Source organism: Hippocampus comes, unplaced genomic scaffold (genome assembly GCF_001891065.2).
Source record: "Hippocampus comes isolate QL1 unplaced genomic scaffold, H_comes_QL1_v1.1 scaffold40, whole genome shotgun sequence".
Classification (NCBI taxonomy): Eukaryota; Metazoa; Chordata; class Actinopteri; order Syngnathiformes; family Syngnathidae; genus Hippocampus; species Hippocampus comes.
Genome location: NW_017842058.1, coordinates 214,721 through 237,265, shown reverse-complemented (window position 1 = coordinate 237,265; position 22,545 = coordinate 214,721). Strand labels below are relative to the sequence as shown.

The window sequence follows — 22,545 nt, the reverse complement described above, 5'->3', positions numbered from 1 at the left end:
GTAAATGTCCGAACGCACTCCGAGAGTTTTTGTTTGTTGTGGGGCGGAGGAAGTGGCGGGGGGGGGGGGGGGGGGGGGGGGGGGGTGTTACTAAAAATCATTCACATTTCTATTGTGTTTTGATCTTGGCCTCCCAAAGACACATTTCTGTAGTTGAACTCGGTAATGCATTATGAATTCGAGTAGGGAGATGAGGTGAGAGCAACCATTCCCTTCTCGCCCCAACATCTCCAAAAACAAGTCACAAATGACGAACATAGTTCTGTGCTGCATTGGGCCTTGGTCACCTGCGTGATAAAAAAAAAAAAAAAAAAAAAGCAGCAGATTTTGAACTCCGAGGACGCCCGTGAACTGCAGATCGAACTAGTTCGTGCGAGGTGTCGATTGTATCGTGTACAAACGTACATCGTGAACAAACGTTCATTTAAATGTGCTTATGTATACGTATGAATGTGTATGTAATGCCTTTTACAAGGACAAGTCACTTGTAACAGCACTTCTGAAATGTCAGCAGTCGAACGTGGCAACAACCATTTAACTCAAGTGTATTCACTTTTCAACAACAAAAAAATCAAAATCCGACACAATAGGAGGAAATTAATACAGAGAGTGCGTTCTTAGGTTTCAACACTTTTATTGGAGCTACAAATGCAATTCGAGCACAAAGAGACAGCGGGAGAAACGCGTCACAATCCGTATGAGCGATAGTGTTGCACTGGCGGCCCCTGCTGTCCAAGGACAAAAGAGCACTCCAAGAAAAAAATCTGGAGGGCACTAGGGGGGAAAGTGCAGGTGGATAATTTATTTTATTTCAAGTAACGACATCTCAAAAGTCAATAAAATTCTTAGTTATTAGAAAAAAAAACAGTGAAATATTTACAAGAAAAATGGAAACGGGAAGAAAAGCGTGGCTCAAGTTGCCTGTACACAATTACATCAGCATGAAATGATTGCATTACTGTCTGGTCTCTTCCGTGGTGTGGGTACTGGGTTTCTTGGTGGAGTTTTGGACCACCCATTGATGAGAGAGAACCCCTTGTATGGGCAGTCTCTGCGCCGGGTTGTGCTTCAGCAGGAGAGAAATCAAATCTTTGGCCAGCGCGCTGACGCTTGACTGCGACGGGTACGAGTACTCCACCTGCACCGGGAAAAGTGATGGCAAAAGATGAGAAATACGCACGTTAAATAACTTTAAAAAAGAATTTATAGGCCTGACGACCAACTCATCAGTGAAGAATGGTGGTAGTACTGCCAAGTATGTGTAGCATGCTGCCAATGGAACTAGTTTCCTAGTACGCAATTTAATGATGAGGTTATGAATGGCATACAATAATAAGTTTGGCCAGGTGCGTACCAATACATGGTTACATCACAAGAAGGCATGCTCAGTTCGTGCCTTACCGTTTTTGTTGGATTTTTAAAAATTATTATTTATGGCATAGTACAGTGTAACCTTAAGTTAAACATAATTGGGGCTGTGAGCTCGTTAGTAACTTGACATTCATAAATCTAGATGATGTTTCCCATTGAAATTAATGGAAATGTAACTGTTCCAGCCCCAAAACTAAGTTGTAATTACCCTTTTAAACCATTGTGAGGTTGAAATTAAATATAATTCTATGTAGAAGTGAAAATACATTATTCTGAAGAAATACAACTTCAGAAAAAATGCTAACCATTATTGTCATTAACTTTGACTTATGGGTGGCAAAGGTGACAAACTCCTCCATTGAAAAAGAGTCTTCTTCCATCATATATAACTCATTAACTTTGACTTATGGGTGGCAAAGGTGACAACTCCCCCATTGAAAAAGAGTCTTCTTCCATAATATATAACATGAGGAAATTCCGATTTAAGTGTTTTCCCCCCCTTCTGTGTTTCTTTTCCAATTCATTAGTTAATGTGGCATACCAATCAAGTGAAACTTGATCTTGAAACTTGGTGGGGGGTAAAAAAAACCTCAGTTGGCTGTCACATTGTCATTTAAAACAGGGGTCCTCAACCCCCTGGTAGGTTAGTGCTAGACTCCGTGATAAACTGAGGCCACCCTGTACAGTAGCTTGCTACACAAGTTTGTCCCTATATTGCTGTAGACAATAGGGCTCAACCGATTAATCGGCTGGCTGATTTAATCAGAGATTTTTTTAGCATATTCCATATAGGCAAAAATCAGTTTTTTTTTCTCAACACATTAACATTACAACACATCGTTGAAAGACGAAGTCAACCCAAAAGTCTTTTTGACAATAACATGTTCTATGCAGCCCTACAAGGCATTCTCATGAATTTTGCCTGAGTGGAATATGAATTAAGCAGCAAAATCCACCAGTTTTTATCCATATAGGGCAGGGGTCGGGAAGTCCAGTTCCTCGAGAGCCACATCCTGCCTGTTTTAGATCCTTCCCTACTCCAACACACCTGATTCAATAGTTCAAGATTGTTTCAGGCCTCTACAGGACTTGCTGATGAGCTGATCATTTGAATCAGGTGTGTTCAAGTAGAGATGGATCTAGGACAGTCAGGATATGGCTCTCGAGTAACCGGAGTTCCCTTCCCCTGATATAGGGGGTGGCCATTTTGCCACTTGCCATCGACTGAAAATGACATCACAGATGCTCAGGGCGCAGCTGTTTTCTGAAGCAGATAAAAATGGGTGGATTTGCTAGCGCATACAACATATTGTGAAGAAAATTTTAACCCCCCGCCTCGAGAAAAAAAACCCCACTAAAGTAAAATCAATTTCTCTCAAATACTGTACTTCAGGACAAACTACCTGTGATTCATATTTTGATTGTTGAAAGTGTTTCAATTTTGAAATGGCCATTGAAATGTTGCTCTACCAAACATCGGAATCGCCTAAATAAATATCAGTTGACCCCTAGTGAACTTGATGCCTTACCCTAGATATCCTACGATACGTGTCCTCGTGAGACTTGGTTTCAAATGGTGGTTTCCCGAGCAGGAATTCGTAGCAAAGCACACCAAGACTCCACAGGTCCACCTTTTCATCATGGGTCTTTCCTTCGATCATTTCGGGGGGCAAATAATCCAGTGTTCCACATAAAGTCGACCTCCTGCACCAGGAAGAGGGGGATGTGTGCGTGTGTGTTTGGGGAGGGGGTCAGTCATATGGCACCTTAACACACACACACACACACACACACACACACACACACACACACACACACACACACACACACACACACACACACACACACACACACACACAAAAAAGTAGTAGCCTAAGGAGCACCTGGATGACGGCGTGTGAACGGACCAACCAAAGTCTGCGATCTTCAGCTCGCCGTGGGCGCCCAGCAGGAGGTTCTCAGGCTTAATGTCCCTGTGGATCACCTTCCTTGAGTGACAGTAGTCCAGGGCGTCCGCTAGTTCCATGATGTACTAGAGTAGCACAGTGATCATAGCCCGTGTTAGAAAGAGCATGCCTTAGATACCAACTACACCCTCCCTAGAACCCCCCCACCCACACAAAATAAAAATTACCGTGGCACTGCGATCTTCAGAAAAAAAGCCACAGCGCTGCAGCTCACCAAAGAGCTCGCCCTTGGGGGCGTACTCGAGAATGAGGTACACCCGGGAATCGTCGTGGAAATAGCCATAAAGGCGCAATATGTTGGGGTGCCTGCAGAGAAGCATTTGTAGTAAGTGCAGCAAACTCTTACTTATCATCAGGGATACGTTTCAGACGCAATAAGCCACGCTCGAGACCGTGAGCATGATAGTTGCAAATGCGGGCTGTTTGGCAGTGTCCGCGAGTAAGAATTTCTTATGGCCGTATTTAATGCTCCCACCAACACAGGCACTGCGGTCAAAAGTCACCTTGGTCAGTCTTCTACAGTTTCTGCATTGTGCGTACGCCGACCTCTTAGGACCACGGACGTGCACGCTGTTTCATTCATAAACCATTTCAGGTTGTCGTTATAAGTTCCACACTTGCATGTGATGAATGACATCCGCCCAAACATATGAATATAATCAATGGAAACACCGGCGTCTCCACATAAGTGTGAGTGATTCGAAACGCTCGGCCCCATGAAAGACCGTCTGACATTTCGATTGGCCACATTGAGGTTAAAAATGGCCATGCCGAAAGGTAATATGCGTTTCCATACATTAAAATAATGAAATATGCTTTCAAAAGAAATCATTGTAGTCGGGGCTGGACGATTCATGGAAATTTTAACAATGACTTTAAAATCACTCTCTTTAAAACGTTCTCATCAAAGAAAAATGATTCACGCGAAAGAACCTGAATGCACCATGTTGCTTGCGCAGAAAGTGTGTAGCCTATGAGATTCTGCTGTCCCCGAGTGGGCTTCAAAATGTTTGATGAAACACGCAACAAATTACACATACAAAACATGCATCGTTTTCAAAATCCTGTGACTTTTGTTATCGTACCAACACACAGTTCCACATGACGTGGCATGAAATACCGTCCCTGAGATCCCAGGATAAGCCAGTAAGTGCCAAGACTTGTGAAAACAACATAAGATGAAATAAATATATTTAAATTCTGGAATAAGGTTGAATCAAATGTGGAAAAACGGAAGCGCTTTGAAAACTTTCTGGATGCATTGCGTCTCTGCTCAACTGCAAATTCTGGTTACTTTGCTATTGTAGGAAGCTAACTCCTCTGTAAACCGAGGACGATTAACAACACACAAAGAGTACCGGTCAGTCAAGGAACAAAATGCACCATTCTGTGACCCTCTGATCACACCTCTCAGAAAAAAAAAAACGTCAATTCAAATTATACTTAATTTTTTTTTTTACCTGAGATGAGACTGGATCTCCACCTCTCTCCTCAGTTGGTGCTCCACACCTGCCTTCTCCAACTGCTTTTTGAAGAGCACCTTCAGGGCCAGGATGAATTTGGTCTGGCGCTCTCTGGCTAGGTAGACGTTGCCAAACTTGCCCTTTCCCAGTGGCCGGCCGATTTCAAAGCTGTCCAGACTCCAGCGCTTCTTGCTCCTTCCCAGAAACAAACAAGTCTCAATAAGGTACAATAAATTAAAATGCCATGTTAATGCAGACAGACGCACTTTGATGATGTTGAGTCTGCAGAATCTTTCTTGGGTGGTTTGTCTGATAAAAACAAAAGCACATATTTTGGCAACGGTACACCACACCACCTAACATTCATTTCACATGACCCTACTCTGTGGTATCTCAGGTTTTACAGCTTGCGTTGCAGGTTTTGTAGATAGCACTATAGCTGGTTTAGTGGCTCCTACAGCAGGTACAATAGCTGGTTTAGTGGCTCCTACAGCAGGTTTTGTCATCCCCAGGTTCACTTTGGGTTCATTCATCTTGGGCTGGCTTCGCTGGACAGCAAGTTTGGGCTGCAGATTCACATTTGTGGTCGCCGGTTTGACATTCTGATCAGCGGGTTGAGCAGACCTGGTGACACTGGGGAGTTGAGGTGCAGACTTATTGTGTCTTAACGGCTGCACGCAGCGCTGTGGCCCATTAGACACTGACAGAATACGTTGCGGTTGGTGGGACGGGGCTATTAAATGCTTAGAAGCCATATGTGACTGGTGGGAGATGGGGATACGCATTGGTCCGTCTTCTGCTAGCTGGAATGAAAGGAAAACACAATGAATTGTCAAAAAGACAAAAAGTTGTGATAGACTCATTCTAATGCACAGGAAGTGCGATGATGCTAACCCACAACGAGTCTCATCTGCTTCCTCTACTGGAAGTTTTCATCAAGCTGCTGCTGCTTCCTGTCAAGCCAGTTGGCTATCTGCAAGAGCCCGAGGCTAGCCACTCTTGGGTGTATAGCAAGGTACAGTTTGCCCAAATCTCAGCACATCACTCCCACGCTTCCCAACATACCTTGGGAAAGTCCTCAAACTTCTCCCAAGGACCTACAAAACCCTCTACGTCTTTGCATCACCTTTGCACCTATCACCAACCCCCTCCATTCCTTCACCCATGCCCGGAAGCCATCCCACCTCGGGAACTATCTTCCGACAAAAATCTATGATGCGGCTGGTATGAACAATAAGAAACAATACCAGCTGACAGAGCGACATCTATCTTTATTTGTTTTCTTCTACTCAAGTACAATGTGTGACACCATTATCCACCTCTGCTCTTTTATGCCTTTTAATGTTATATTAACTGTCGTGGAGGCCATGTTAGCTTGGCAATGCAACTTACCTTCATTTCAGGCCTCTGAACTTTTAGATCGTTTTGTTGTTTGACCCTGGCAGCGGTCTCCATAGTCTGATAAGGGCAGAAAACAAAAGTACAATAGTAAATTGTAATTATTTTTGCGCGTTTGCAAAGTCGCCGTCTCAAGAGCAACGACTTGACGCTACCCGTGCATCCTGCAACACCGTTGGCGTTATATTTGCGGCTAAAATAAACTAACAGTTTTTGTCCCACAATGGGGGCAGTTCATGAACAATACAATAAATGGTGTAACAATTTAGAGTAGACCAAGCCAAACTTACCAAAGTGTAGGAAATTACACGACGACCCTGAGGAACCACTCCAGAAAACGATCGATGGTACGCAACGTTAACCTCGTTTATGTTGCAATTCTTTCACTGCAGCGGACAGTAGGGATCGAGTAATTCAAGAATGATGTTACGCTAGGCGTCTTGAAACCTCAACGCTATTAACGCTCGTCTCTTGAGAGAGAGAAAAAACAATGTGGCGTCCGAAGATGGCTCCAAACATAGCCCCGATTCGTTAGTTTAATTTCAAAAATCCCTCGCGTCCGAACCTTTAAGACTATAACGCGCTTCTATTGGCTGAGAGGAAGCACTGCTCGCTTCCTCATTGGCTGACAACAGTTCGAAATGTGACGTCACACATTGGAGGTGAATCCGAGAAAGAAAATGAACATGTCAGCTGTGTAGTCCGAAAAAGAACAATGACGTGAAATCAATATTATGACATTAGCATCACGATTAAGATATACAGTAACTCATTGTGGTGATATGGTAGAAAGTTATGCGCGAAGTAAAACCACGCGAGACTTGAGTGCAAGATGGTGTGTGATTGGTGGATAATAAAGACGTGTGCGGGATTCGTGTGTGTCGTCGAAATGTAGCGTATGGATAACAAGAACTCGTTGAGCTGGTAAAATAAACCGCAAAACAGTCGTGGTGTTTCGGGATGCTCCAGTTTGTTTTGTTCATCAGAATACGGTCGTCAAGACCGTAAAGCAAAATAATCCAGGGGGAAGTCTGTCAATCTCGCGATATACCCAGCTTCACGCAGTTTCCGGCTGTCCGTCGGGCCAGCCGCGCATGCGCGACACCGACATTACGCGGGCGTTGCAGCAAGTAATGGTTGCTCCTAAAGAAGTAATATCGTTCCTTAATTTTGATCGAAAACAACGATTATCGCCGTTACGCGTCTCTTAGTATATTTTAGAGGCGAGGTGTATTAAGAAGTTTGAAGGTGTGCAAAGAGGCTCGTGGAAGCCCCCACGGGACACACATAGAAGACAGAGGAGAGAGCGAGAGTGCGAGGCCGCCATGAAGCTGACGGACAATGTGCTGCGGAGCTTCAGGGTGGCGAAGGTTTTCCGGGAGAACACGGACAAGATCAACTGCTTCGACTTCAGCTCCAACGGAGAGTCGATCATATCCAGCAGTGACGATGATTCGCTCGTATTGTACGACTGCCAAGAAGGGAAGTAAGTCAGACGGAGTCGTTTTCCGCTCCCAACAAATACACGCATTCTAGCTGTTTTGTTAGCTGACATGCTAACGCTAGTTAGCAGCCACGGCCTGTGATAATTGTGTGAAGGGCCACTTACTGGTTTAGGAAAGTTTTTTAAAAAAGCAATTGTGTGGAAACATTTGATCAATAAACGCAGTTATCATGTTACCCTTGCAGCACATTGAGAAATGGGTAGCTCTTCTGCCTTGTAATTCTGAGGTTATGGGTTCGAATCCGGAAATGCTTGTTTGTCGACATGGGCCCTGCATATGGCTGGCGATCAGTGTATCATGTCTGTCTTCATTTGTCTGATTTTTATTTCATATACAACACTTTGTATTAAACTGTGGTTGGTTTTAAAGTGATCTATAAATTGCATCCAGTTCAATATCCAGCTTCCCTTAAGTCAACTGTTGGAAACAACATAAGTTGAACAGAAGATGGATGACTGGACAATGTTCCTACCGTTCTCATCGTTTTCTCTCTAAATTTGTTACCAGACCCAAGAGGACCCTCTACAGTAAAAAGTATGGAGTGGATTTGATCAGGTACACACATGCAGCCAACACAGTGGTCTACAGTTCCAACAAAATTGATGGTATGTTGATGCAAGTTTGTCTTTTTTATTATTATTGGAAGCCAAATGTGTGAACTATGATTTTTTTTTTGTTTTGCTTTCTTAAAGCGTTACTATCACCTGACATCCTAATGGTGGAAATATGGTATGTCCTCTTAAATGGCAGCCACCTTTCCAATAATTTAAATAATGGGTCCTTCCATCCACTGAAAGGAGATGTATTATGCATATTTTTATACTTGTTATTTTGTATTTACCACGTGTGTATGATGAATTGTTACTGTTGTTTTATATGAACATTGTCTCCATTTATTAATTAATTTATGAAAATAGCAACCATGAAGGCAAATTCAAGGTAATAGCAGTCTGTTTCAGTTTGCCTCGACTGGTCATTTGTGTGTGGTTTGATAAGTCTCAAATTGGCCGACAATTTCAGCTGGGAGCAACTCTATCGATTTTAGTTTCCCCACATAATATGAGCAATAAGTGCAGCGATTAAAGTTAAATGTTAGGCTAGAGTGTGTGCGCACATGTGTTTGTATGTGTCCCCAGGATGCTCGCCACACGACTGCTCGCTCTGGCCTGAGGTAGTTGTTTGTACAGTTTTTGGGTCTATGATTGTTCCCCACACTGGAGCTAACTGTACAAATGACTGCCTTGCCCATGTCCGAGCACACTCATCTCCACTGAGCAGGCCTGATTTTGTTCATTAAATATGTCACATACGATGTATGATGACCACTCTTACCAATGTTTTTAAATTTTGTCCTCTCCAAAGATACAATCAGATACTTGTCCCTTCACGACAATAAATACATCCGCTATTTCCCTGGGCACAGTAAAAGGTGAGTTCTGCTTGTCTTGTCTATTTTCCCCCCCCCCCCCCCCCACCCCAGTTGGGCCACATTGATTTCATTCACTTGACTGTTGTCTTCAGAGTGACCTCCCTCTCCATGTCTCCCGTGGATGACACCTTCATTTCTGGATCTCTGGATAAAACCATAAGACTGTGGGATCTACGCTCACCTAACTGCCAGGTAACCCAGGAGTACTATGAATACTTATTTTTTCACTCTCACAGTTTACCGTAGGACGATTAATGGAGTACAATGCATAATTCGCTGACTTGACGTTGAATTGAGGTTGGCCTCACCTATCCATCAGTGCACAAAAGCACAATGACAGACATGGATGGGAGCGCAGTATTCAATTTGTCGTGCTTCTGCACACTGCTTATATTCACCCTGTTACAAGGTTTTTATAAAGTAGACTACTATAGTGAGACAATACTTGTCCTTATTGAATACACAAAACACAATTTTGGATGAAAGGGTTATTGGCATTTCCATTAAATTCAGTGGGGAAAGATGTCTTAAGTTGAGTGTGGTCACAGAATGAATGAAACTGGTATTTCAAGGCACCACTGTATTGGTATACACCCTTTGAGAAAGTCAGTTTTCTCTCCTCTGTCCCCTTTAAAGTACCGTGTCGTCCACCTGTTGTCACGCGCAGGGTCTCATGCACCTCCAGGGGAAGCCGGTGTGCTCGTTTGATCCGGAGGGTCTCATTTTTGCGGCGGGCATCAATTCAGAAATGGTCAAGCTTTACGATCTGCGGTCATTTGACAAGGTGAGCGCACGACTACGCAACGTGCAGTGACGTTGAGCAGCTTCACATTCATCCTTCCCATCGGTCTGCAGGGTCCCTTCGCGACCTTCAAGCTGCAGTACGACAGGACGTGCGAGTGGACTGGACTCAAGTTCAGCAACGATGGCAAACTCATCCTCCTTTCCACCAACGGCGGTGCCCTCCGCATCCTAGATGCGTTTAAAGGGGCCGTGTTGCATTCCTTTGGGGTGAGACGCACACGGCCATTCGCGTTGTATTCAGCGCAAAAGTCAATAGAACGGGCACTTCCTGAAAATAAGCTGTCAGAGAGCTATTGATGGAACAAATTCAATTTGTTCAGTATTGTTTCTACTTTACAGTGCAACTGTAACATACTGAGTGTTTCTATGTTAACCAAAATGTTCTTGATATGATATTCAGGCTCGACTAAAAGTGGGTAATTTAATGTCCTCCTCCAACATTGCATCATCCCTCAAACCAATTTCAGTCTATCAGTCTCAATAAAAGTTTCAAAGATGAGCTCAGACATTATAGATGCGACAAACAAAAGTGACGATTATGAGATAGCAGGGGTGTCAAGCTCCTTTTTTTTCGTGGATCCATCATAGTTATGGTTTCCTTCAGAAGGCCATTGACATGAAACGAATAAAATGAAGGATGTTACACACAACAAAACTGGTGAATAATATCTGAAGATTTTTAAAAGTGAATTTGCAATGTTGTTGTTTTAGCAAGAAACATGAAGTCAAGTCACAAAATTTGCTTTTGTGAGCCGCTTAAAATAATATGGCAGGCCAGATTTGGCCCCTGGGCCTTGAATTTGACACGTGTGCAATATAGGGTTTGACGCCAAGGAGGAAGGTTTCAAAGTAGACTTTAAAGACGTTGTGATTTTAAAATGGGGTTTCAAGTAGAGATAGACCTGTGTGTGCGTGAGTATCGATAAACAAAAAAAAAAAAAAAACGGGTCCTCAAAGCAGAAAGATTATCTTAAGGATTTTGTTGAACTGTGGTACCTGAATAACTCAAGGACTTGTTTCTGCCATAAATCAAAAGCTAGTCAGAATATTTGACACTTTTTTACACTGGTTCATACCTGGTGCTTCTGCTTCGTCACTCCTTAAAGGGCCAGCACACACGCACTAAACCAGAATCGGGGAGTGACAAAAAAGTCCCGTGTCACTTACATTACACAAAGAGAAAAGTACAACTGAAGTGTGTTTCACTCTTGTAATTTCTTAATTCAAATTGTAAAATGTAGTTTTCAGTCTGTGAAGAGGAAACGGAGCAGAGCGATCGGCGCTACTAAGTGTTGTGTTTCTGTGTTTGCAGGGATACAACAACAATAAAGGTGTCACACTGGAGGCCTCATTCACACCCGACTCTCAGTTTGTCGTCATCGGTAAGTTACAGTCTGCGTAGCCCCTCACGCAGAAATCCTACAAACATTGAAACAATTTATTAAAAAAAAAAAAAAACAAGATTAAAACCCAGTAAATATAATGTGTCGTAATGTTGGAATTTATTGTAAAATATTCCAAAAAAAATAGTTTAAAATGCACAGAAGTGAACCAATCTCTCTTTTTCGCTAATGGATGCTACAATAACATGCTGCTTTCAAGCTGAGCTTGTAGCCGACGTGAGCACATTTTGAGCGTGACGTCTCTGATCCACTGGTGAAAGGACACTTTGATTCTCTCCTCTTTCATCTCAAACGGCTTTAAACAAAAAAAGTGTATGAGGGGAAAAGTGGTTAGGACTACAGGACTGTTACGTGTTGTGTTTTTTTACTTTATGTTAACTGTTTTGTTAAGCGCTTTGTTACAGCTGCTGCTGTTGTGAAAGCGCGATATAAATCAGGATGTATTGTATTGTATAAAATCCCATAGAGAACATTTATTGAAAGGTTTTAGGTTTTCATTTCTTTTTAAATTTGAAAGAACACATGTGAAACCGTTCATTAAAAAGGACAAAGCTTGTAAGTAAATTTTAATCCATTAAAAAACAATCAATGAAAAATGAGGTTTTATTTAAAAGAAAATCTGCATCCAATTGACATTTTCAAATGATAGTGGTGCCTTGTGAAACAAGATGGACATTTTGTTAATCTGTTCCAGCGCCTATTCTCAAAAACACCCATGTTAAAGTCTTTTAAATATGTTTTTTTTCTCAAGACAAATTGCACTCAACAGCTTTTAACTGGGGAAAAAAGACACACAGTAATAACACGTAGTCCCCACATCACCCGCAAATGCAAGCTCAAAGCATAACCGTACCTAATGTATTGGCCTTACTTGTTCTTCTGTCGAGTCTATTGGCAGTTGGCAAACCAGTCATTCATGATTTGCCTACTCATCGTTGCATATGAGCCAATTGTTTATAGAGTTACGTTTCCGGCTGGGCTCAAATTTATAATTGTTTGTGTCGCAGGATCCGAGGACGGCAAGATTCACGTGTGGAACGCCGAGAGCGGCATGAAGGTGGCCGTGCTGGACGGCAAGCACACGGGGCCCATCACGTGCCTCCAGTTCAACCCCAAATTCATGACATTCGCCAGCGCCTGCTCGAACATGGTGAGCAAATGCTGCGCCATCACATGCTCACGCCCGTGCGCTTCGTGGAATGTAGAAGCAACACTGGTTTATTTGTTCCCGGAACACTGGGGACAAAGGGATGAAGCATGACATTCAGCTTTAGGGCATATCAGACGACACTTTTTGAATGCTCGTAAAATACAAATGCACACAAGTGGCTTTAAATTATATCCGCTTGTCTTTTCAGGCGTTCTGGCTTCCCACCATAGATGACTGAAGTGCGAAATGGCGCCAGCAGGGGGCGGCATGCCATCTTCTGTGAGCCAATACATTGTAAATATGTCGTGTGGTAGTACATTATGTGTCCATTTTTTATATATATATATATATATATATATATGTATATATTTTTATTTTATATTAAAAATTTTCCATGGAAACGTTTGAGTGTTTGTCCACATTTTTTAAATATTCTCCCACAGTTTTGATTAATACTTGGAAGAATGTAGTTTCGTTAAAATGGATGTGAAGAATTTATAGTCTCACCTCAATTGCTTTGGGCTTCATAAATGATAAGTCCAATTTATACAGTCAAAAATGCCTAAAAGTGGAACTCTTTAAGAGATCGCCGGAAGGTTCAACAATTTCCAAATATGGTATTGTTGTACCTCCTGTTTCAATTCAAATCATCATGTAACGCAATTAAATATCATGAGCATAATCATGAAAGTCATTTTTAATTGCTTGTGCTAAAAATAACCTAAAACAAAACATTTAACAAGAATAGTCAATTTGCCTTGATTCAACCTTTGAGAATGACCATGACCTGGATGACTGATAATCTACACATTAAGAAAAATCAAAATGTTTAGCAATATCTTTCAATTGATATTGTGACTAAGTTAAAAATGAGTGAAGCAATTATGATATTTAACGAACAATATCGTGTCTTTTTCTGTTTCACCATAATTCCAAACTTAAAATATTATGTAAAACAAGTACTGTACTAATGATGCCAAACCAAAATATGTGTGTGTGTGTGTGTGTACACACACACACATCCATAACATTCGTATTCTGATCCGCTTCATCCTCACAAGGGTCGTAGTGGGTGATGGAGCCTATCCCAGTGTCTTCGGGCAGTAGGTGGGGGACACCCTGAACCGGTAGCCAGCCAATCGCAGGGCACATTGAGACGAACAACCATTTGTGCTCACATTCACACCTAGGGACAATTTCGAGTGCCCATATAACCTACCATGCATGTTTTTGGAATGTGGAAGGAAACCGGAGTACCCGGACAAAAACCCACGCGGGCACGGGGAGAACATGCAAACTCCACACAGGAAGGCCCAAGTCCGGAATGGAACCCCAGACCGTGGCACTGTGAGGCGGATGTGCTAACCAGTCAGCCACCGGTATACATCACAGTGACAATTAGGCTAAAGCTTGACAATGCTGATGATTGTCTTTTTTTTTTTTTTTTTTTTTTTTTTTAAAAGCTTGCTCGTGATTATGCTGCAGATCACCAAATCTAATGAATTTCATGTCGGCAGACAATAAAGGAACCAAAGATTGACACAAGCAGACTATTGTTGCTGGCGCATGACTTGTAATGTCTCTTCAACATTCTCCCAATTTATTTCCATCTGGAATTTTGGCTAACTTCAAAAGAAAAAACCTCGCTAAGCCATCACCTTAGCCTTGAGCTAAGGTTTATGTGTCCCACTGATCCTTGGAGTTGACTTGTCTGTGGCTTTATACCCCTGGCAGGGTCACCAATGGCAAACAGGTTCTAGGTGAGGGACCAGAAAAAGCATGACTCAAAAGAGCCCTTTGATGATTCCAATACTGAGGAAATGTTTTCCCTTGTCAGGACACGGTTCACCAGGGACCCCCTTTTAGAGCTAGAAGGCAGAGCAACAAGGTGGCTGGGCCTGCACCCATGGGTAGTGATGGGAAAATGAAGCTTCAAATTTGTTTCCTGAATCTGTTGTTTGGTATCTATCTATCTATCTATCTATCTATCTATCTATCTATCTATCTATCTGTGCGTGCATGTGTGTACACAATATTTCTAATGGAAAAGCATGTCTAAACAGGGTTGTGACTGCATATGTACGTCACCTGCCCCTTCACTTGTGGTGTTGGGTGCATGTTTTTTTTCACGGGTCAGCACCAAGACTGGACCATCAGTGGGAGCTAAATTTGGTAGTCAGGGTGGGTGATCATGTTCCCTATCTGTGTGCACACGATACTGTCCCAGTTACTTGAGCGATGTCCTATCTCGCACACCCATAAGGTCTCTGATGCCCCTGACAGCTCCACACAACTGTATTTAGACATTTACAACTTGAAAGAGTAAATCGCAGACTTAGGATTGGTTTGTTTTTTTAGTTTTTTTTTTTTTTTGCTTTCTCGTGACTCAAACTGACAGTTTCGTGGGGCCTGCCAGGAGGACGACCCTGCTACTTTCTTGCTGCTGCTTGAGCCGCCATGTTTCTAGCCCTTGTGGTGACGCCAGAGCTGAGGGAGTTTCTGGTTCAGGCAAGAGGAGGAGCGGTGCGCCTCATTAAGGTGCGCATACAAGACGGTGAGTGACCCTAACAACACGCTACTGAGATGACTGAGATGATAAAATTCTGTGTTGGTTGTTTCACTGGCTTTGCGTCTCTTTGTGATTGGTTCTATATTGTTGTCGGTGTTCCGCCTTGGAAGTTTTTCAGTCAGCAATTTTTGCATGAACACATGAATTTTAGGGGGCAGGAATACAACATCCAAAAGGCTCTAAATATCCAGTTACATAAATCAGCCGCCGACACACTTTTGACCATTTGACATTGGGTTTACCTATCTACCGATAATAGGACACCTACTGCCCGGAGACAGCTGGGATAGGCTCCAGCTTGCCCGCGACCTTTGAGAGGATAAAGCGGATTAGAAAAATGGATGGATGGATGGATGGATGGATGGATGGATGGATGGACCATGTGGCAACCCCTGACTTGAAGGCACTAAGCCAAAAGTTAAACATTTTTATGTTTTTCTATGATATTTAAAACATCTCTTGTTGCCAGTCAACTACGGATGATTCGGATAATATGCATATTAAAATAGCAAAACAAAGGAATACATGGAATAAACTAAAGCATTATTCCCATAGTGCTTTGAGTACAATGGTGTTATAATCATCTTGCTAATCATTTCAAAACAGGTTGGTTTTCAGCGAAAAAAACATGAAAAGACGATGATGATCTGATCTGACACTTCTAAGGAAAAAAAAAACCCCACAAACATAAGATTTGGAGGCAGGAAGGAAAGGAAGGGAAAACAAGATTTGGAGGCAGCTGCTCAAGTGTTAAGTAGGAAAAGGTTGAGTGAGGCCAGTGTTTTCTAGGTATGTTCATGTGGTGTGTGCATCTGACTCTTCCGTCACACCACTCGTGACTCTTGTTTTTTTGTACGGACCCTTTTTACCATTCGTGACATCACTCCTGTGCTTCACCTCTTTTTTGGCCGGGTCATGTGAACCAGTTTCTGCCCGGTGGCACATATTGCTTTGACTACTTTTCATCACTGACTCATTCATCACTGACTCATTATTGACCCTTGTGCAATCAGAGGCAAGGATAGGATCACCTATGGCCCAGCTAAACCATGATTCTTATGATCCTGATATAAATATATACCGGTAATATAAATCTTAAAATCTTGTTCTGTAGTTGAGTATGAAATTCTAACATATGGTATGTTAACATACCCCAAGATAGCATTGTGAGTGCAAAAAGTGCTGAGGCAGATTGGTAGGGATTTTGCATCATGTTACGTAGTAAGGTTTTATTTAAATGGAGAATTGATAAAATCCCCGTGTGTTTGGAGTTGAAATCTTAACACATCGCAAGATAGTAACCTGATTGCAAAAAGTTCCAAGGAAGAGTTTAGGAAGCGTTTTATATCCTGTCCTGTGAATAAGAACTGAGAACACACTAACAGACAATTTTCACGACCAAAATTAAGCATAACTATCTTTATAAAGTCAATATTTTGGACTGGATCTCATTCACTGTTGTTCCTAATGTGGTGGTCATTCACGAGAAGTGTTGTACTCACATAACAAAGGCATGGTTAAAGAAGGATAGTTGGTGGAAAATATGCAGAACAGGAATTTGTTACCCTCAGAATAGAAACTGCAGGAGACTAGTCAGCAAAGCCAAGCAGTATCCTGCAAGGACATGGATTTAGCTTCATTAGCTAGCTGGACGATGGCCTGATGAAGAGAAAATCACCAACATGCTACACTAAAAATTACATTAGCTCGATTAATGATTAGCTACTGAGCAGACCAGTTTTTAGACAGAAAATGTCTGAAATGCCATGTTAGAAATCACTTAGCAGCATTAGCTTGATTGATTAGACAGACAGGCAGGCAGACAGACAGACAGACAATGTAAGACTGGCAGGGACAAATAAACAGACATAGATGAATACACATATGGACTGACAGATAGATAATAAACAGATAGAGATGGATGGACACAAGCAAGTATATTGAGACAGACAGACTGACAGATATGAAGGAGAGACGACAGGGATGGAGGGACTAGCGATGGATGGACAGCTCAGGGACAGACAGACAGGTAGAGCGAGACAGACAAGGCCAGCCTATCGTGGCATTAGCCGAATTTGCTGGCTAACAAATACCGTCCGTGGTTGAGAGAAAATGGCCACCACGTTCCACCAAAGAAACAAACAAACGAACAAAAATACCATATACCCCGCATCGCTATCCAGCAAGTAGATTGATGTCGAGAAAATGGTTGACATGTTTCTCGAAAGAGCAAAGCGACATTAGTTCACATTGCTATCTAGGAGATTGACTGATGGCTAGAAAATGGCCGATGTGCTATGCTAAAAGGCAAAGCAACATGAGGTCAATTAGCTATCTGGCAGATATTGATTTGACATGGCGGATATGCTGCACTAAAAACAAAGCAAAATTATCTCAATTTGCTGGCTCGACAATAGCTAGCTAGATAGATAGATAGATAAAAGGTTGCTTCAAGAAACTAAACATTACATCATCCTGTGAAAGTGTGTTGTAATGCAAGGTAAGGAATGTAATGTCCGCCTGGTGTGACTTTCAGAACAGCTGGTGCTGGGGGCCTACAGGGAACCAGAGCAGAGCTGGGACCTGGATTACGACCATTTCCTTTTACCTCTGCTGGACCGGCAGGAGCCCTGCTATGTGCTCTACCGCCTGGACTCCCACAATGCACTGGGCTTTGAGTGGCTCTTCTTATCCTGGTCACCTGATGAGTCTTCCGTATGTTACAGACATCACCTTCATCCTTTCCTGATAAACACATTGACAGGAGCAGGCAGAATTTATGAGGCTTGTCCACAAAAAGTAATGCGCAGCGGAAAGTTGAAATGTTAGGGTTTTTGATCTGCTGCTTAGCGAAATGAGCTAATCAAAAATACTAATCGCTTTGCCTTTTAGCAGAGCATGTCACGATCTGATATCTAGCAATTTGAGCTCCTTTGTGTTTCCATTAACCTGTTTGCATTGCGTGTGTTTTCAACTGTGATTGTGCGTGTAACCACTATGCTACATGACAAATCATCAACTGATCTGTGTGAGCAGAACAACAAGCAGCTGACTGTTTGCATCACAAGCTATCATGGTTCTTGGTGATATTAATTCAAAGATCTCTTTTGTAGCCGCCAGTGTGAATTACTGATAAAATGTTGTTCTGTTCTATTGTCTAAAAACCCGCAGTCTCCTTCTAATAAATCAACAGTTGTTCTTCTTCAAAACACTGATAAAAATCACTCATTCACAGGACCAATGCCAAGTGGTGCTTTTCGTTACTGTGATAAAAGCGGGTCAGGCTAACTCAACTTCATTTATATTACAGTGGTAATCTTATAAAATTAATCTCTCCAATCATAAAATGATAATCCTGTATTATTAAACTGATAATTTTACAGTCTTGTAGTGGTAATCTTATTTTGAAGTCAGAACCCTCCTGTTTTAAAGTCGTAATGTTTGATAATGATTCACTTGTGACTTTTCCAGGCAAAAAGCCGCCTAGTTTCTCAACTAAAGTATAAAATCCCTCCATCCATCCATTTTCTATGATGCGGATCTCAAGATCCCGGGAAGCTGGAGCCGAGCCGTTCAATTTTGGGCAAAAGGCAGACCACACCTGGACTGGTTACCAGTTATTCAAAGGGCACATAGACTGACAATCTTTCAAACTTATATTGAAAACTGAAATCAGGGGGGGGGGGTAAATATTTTTTCACTTCATTGTACATGCATCATTTTATTTTGTCTAGCTGAGCTTTTTTCAATCGTACAATTTTTTTGGGGGGGTGTGGGGGGATTCTATGTTTCTCTGCTGTTTGCAGGTCAAAGACAAGATGCTGTATGCTGCCACCCGCGCCACCGTCAAGAAGGAGTTTGGCGGTGGCCATGTGAAGTATGAGATGTTTGGCACACTGGAGGTCAGAGTCCATTTGGTTGGCAGTGGGCAGGAGCAACGTGTGTTTCAAAGGGACTCTAATGTATCTTTTTCCACCCCTCCCCACAGGAGGACGTCTGCCTGTCGGGCTACCAGCGTCATGTGTCGTCGTACTCCACCCCTGCACCGCTCACACTCGCTGAGCAGGAGCTGCAGAGGATCAAGCTCACTGAGGTGATCCAAAAAAAAAAAAAATCCACTCTGTTCTCGTTGGAATAAAATTCACCCACTTCATTTTTGCAGACATTTATATCATACATAATATACGTTGGTGTGTGAATGAAAACATGATCATCATTATTTATTTCAGGAGATACGCTGCAATTTTGGTTTGGTGATATAGTATAATTTTTACAGTACAAAATATGTGACTTGGCTCAATAAAGGTTGGGAAACATTGAGTTAGATATCAGTTTTGGACCAACAGGTGATTATGATCGGAAGGGACGATGTATGTTCTTGGCGAGATCGAGGGAAGCCTTTCTCACAGAATTTGACGTCTGTTCTTTAGTAACCTGATGAAAAAACACATACAGTATTTATTCATCCATGACTAAAAGATGAGATGTGTGATTGCTGCCCCCTGCAGGTGACAGTAGAGAACAGCGTGGAAAGTAAGCAGCAAACCCTTCAAGGCCTGGCCTTCCCGCTGCAGGACACGGCCAGACGAGCCCTCCAGCAACTTGCCCAGAAGCAGATCAATTACATACAGCTGGTCAGCGCCCCACCACAACCACTTAGAACACCAAAATAATTCAAACACTGAATGACCACCTCCACTTTCCCAGAGACTGGATGTGCAGCGAGAGACGATTGAACTGGTTCATTTCCACCACACGGAGACACGGGACTTGCCTTACAGAGTCCCCAAAGACACGCCAAGATATCACTTCTTCCTCTACAAACACTCCCATGAAGGCGACTCCTTCGAATCCGTCGGTACGCCATTATTGAGTCTCATGCTTGATTATGGAATGTCTCCACGTTTGACCCCCCCGCCCCCCTGACAACAGGCCTATATTTAGTCGCAGATGTCAAATGAGATCAGCTGTCGAAAATAGGCCAGATGGACAAGACAAACTTGTAGTAATTTGATTTCGGAGAAATATTTTTCTGCATCACCACAAACAGCACTGTGACCAAGTAGTTGGATCTGGGTTGAAATCTTGGCTCTGGCATGCATCGAAGAGTCGAAATTGTCGATAGATGTGAATGTGCATGTGAATGGTTGTTTATCTATCCACTATGTGGTCTGTGATTGATCCGCAACCGGTCCAGGGTGTACCTTGCTTCTTTAGCCCGAAGTCAGTTAAGCCATGATCCTCATGAGGACAAGCGCTGTACAAAATGGATGAAATGGACAGAAATAAACCACTCGTGACTTCTCTGAATTCATTGTGGGACCTAAATAAGCGGAATCAGCAGATCTAAATCAATATACAGTACAATAAAGAGCTGCCTGTAGCTCGTTCCATGAATCAAGCCACTCATTGGCATCATGTGTCATTGTCTGTCCATTTTAAATACACACATAAAAATGCAAACATCAGCAAAAGAACCTGGAGCAGTTACCACACAATCACGGGGCACAAATAGACAAGTATTCACAGCCACATTCACACTTATGGACAATTTCGAGTCTTTCATGACTCCAAGATGTTCTTGGAATATAAGATGAAACCGGAGTACCTTGAGGAACAAAAAAAAAAAAAAAAAAAAAGAAGCAAGGGGAGAATTTGGAAACTCCACACAAAAATTTATAAATTCTCAGGAGGTCAAATGTGAGACTCAACTGTGGTAATGTGGAAAATTCAATTTTAGATTTTAATAACCTTCCCATGGGGCGGCACGGTGGATGAGCGGTTAGCACGTCCACTCCAGATTGAAGGGTTGCATGCTCCCTGTAGACTAGGAGAAGCTTATCTACAATAGACTTGACTATTTTAATGGTCTTCTTTCCCTCAAAAAAGCCATCAAACAGCTGGAGCTCCGGTTCTGGCCAAAACAAAGAGATCAGAACATAGTTCTCCTGTCCTAAAGGCGCTACACTGGCTCCCCTGTCAGCTGTAGATTTTAAAGTTCTGCTTCTGGTCTATAAATCGCTGTATGGTTTAGGTCCTGACTACATTTAAAAAAAAAAAAAAAAAAGCATTTTTTTTTCACTGTTTGTTCTTTTACAAACTGTCGTAAGCGACTTTTTATTTCTGTCGTTTAAAAAAAAAGTCTTTAGCTGTTTTTCTTTGTAAATACTTTTAAATGTTTTTAATTACGTGAAGCACATTGAGTTGCCTTGTGTATGAAATGCGCTTTCTAGATAAGAAAATAAAGCTGTGTTTGCTTCTTAACCACATTTACAAAATCTATCAGAAAGGTAAAAGTAGGTACGGGAAGTAATGGTCTGAGCGTTTGCGTCAATTAAACTTCTGTCATCCTGTTTGTAGTGTTCATCTACTCCATGCCTGGGTACAGCTGCAGCGTCAAGGAGCGAATGCTCTACTCCAGCTGCAAGAGTCGACTCTTGGAGGAGGTGGAGAGAGATTACCAGCTGCAGGTTGCGAAAAAGGTGAAAGGGAGTTGTACACGGATAGAACATTCAATCGAGCAGCTGTAGGAAAAAAAAAAGTCCTTTGAGGACACTGAGGTCATGTGCGCCGTGTAATTCTTTTCTAGGAATTTGATGCTCAAAGAAACATAACATGCTTTGTATTTTTGCGGAGGATTTTACGGACTCATATAACAAGCGACATAAAATGCAACGTGGCAAATACATTAACATTTTTTCCTCTCTCTAGTTGGAAATCGACGATGGAGGTGTGTTGACGGAGGCGTTTCTGTATGAAGAGTTTCATCCTAAGCAGCACGCGCTCAGGCAGGCCTTTGCCAAGCCACGCGGCCCCGCCGGCAAGAGGGGACACAAGCGCCTCATTAAGGGGCGAGGCGAAGCGGTGCAGGACGGCTAGAAGGCGGACAAAATGTCTCGCTGGGGTGTTTCTCGAGTACTGGCACCTTGTAAAATAACAATCTGACACATCGTCAGGCCCAAAACAAAGATCTCAATGTCCAGTTCTTTGTGCGCATAGGAGACATTTGTGATATAGAGGCTGGTCTCGCTGTATGTATGGTTCAGAATTCTATTGGTGTGTTTAAAAATGTATGAAAAAAAAAACACTCAACATCTTTCTAGTAGCTTTTATTTTCTTACACACAAATGCAATGGGGTCGACTGGTTAGCACGTCGGCCTCACAGTGCAGAGGTGCAGGGTTCGATTCCGGCTCCAGCCTTCCTGTGTGGAGTTTGCATGTTCTCCCTGTCCGTGCCTGCGTGGGTTTTCTCCGGGTACTCCGGTTTCCTCCCACATTCCAAAAACATGCGTGGCAGGTTAATGAAAAGCTCTAAATTGTCCCGAGGTGTGAGTGTGAGCGTGGATGGTTGTTCGTCTCTGTGTGCCCTGCAATTGGCTGGCAACCAGTTCAGGGTGTCCCCTGCCTGCTGCCCGAAGACAGCTGGGATAGGCTCTAGCACGCCCCGCGACCCTTATGAGGGTAAACGGATCAGGAAATGGATGG

The 22,545-nt window shown here is 42.6% G+C and overlaps 3 protein-coding genes across 4 annotated transcripts; 2 read left to right on the top strand and 1 right to left on the bottom strand.

Moving 5' to 3' along the window:
• Positions 1–617: 617 nt before the first annotated feature.
• aurka (aurora kinase A) lies at positions 618–6,751 on the bottom strand. 2 transcript variants are annotated; one of them, XM_019861136.1, is made up of 10 exons: positions 6,490–6,751; positions 6,194–6,259; positions 5,184–5,604; positions 5,068–5,110; positions 4,799–4,996; positions 3,506–3,644; positions 3,255–3,403; positions 2,901–3,075; positions 942–1,138; positions 618–906 (listed from the first exon to the last, which is right to left on the bottom strand). In XM_019861136.1, exons 2-9 carry the CDS (start codon positions 6,254–6,256, stop codon positions 956–958), a joined length of 1,371 nt encoding a protein of 456 aa, XP_019716695.1. In that variant the 5' UTR covers positions 6,257–6,259; positions 6,490–6,751; the 3' UTR covers positions 618–906; positions 942–955. The 2 variants fall into 2 exon arrangements, with proteins under 2 accessions (XP_019716695.1, XP_019716696.1); XM_019861137.1 differs by having other exon boundaries at positions 4,799–4,990.
• A 521-nt stretch (positions 6,752–7,272) lies between these two features.
• Positions 7,273–12,895, top strand: wdr82 (WD repeat domain 82). The gene is made up of 9 exons (XM_019861140.1): positions 7,273–7,685; positions 8,212–8,309; positions 9,067–9,133; positions 9,226–9,325; positions 9,801–9,917; positions 9,989–10,144; positions 11,250–11,319; positions 12,348–12,490; positions 12,699–12,895. The coding sequence occupies exons 1-9, from the start codon at positions 7,525–7,527 to the stop codon at positions 12,726–12,728; spliced, it is 942 nt and encodes a 313-aa protein (XP_019716699.1). The 5' UTR covers positions 7,273–7,524; the 3' UTR covers positions 12,729–12,895.
• Positions 12,896–14,581: 1,686 nt separating this feature from the next.
• On the top strand, positions 14,582–22,151 carry twf2 (twinfilin actin binding protein 2). The gene is made up of 8 exons (XM_019861139.1): positions 14,582–15,044; positions 17,596–17,774; positions 18,866–18,961; positions 19,048–19,152; positions 19,568–19,693; positions 19,767–19,917; positions 21,420–21,541; positions 21,771–22,151. The coding sequence occupies exons 1-8, from the start codon at positions 14,948–14,950 to the stop codon at positions 21,936–21,938; spliced, it is 1,044 nt and encodes a 347-aa protein (XP_019716698.1). The 5' UTR covers positions 14,582–14,947; the 3' UTR covers positions 21,939–22,151.
• The last annotated feature ends 394 nt before the right edge of the window (positions 22,152–22,545 follow it).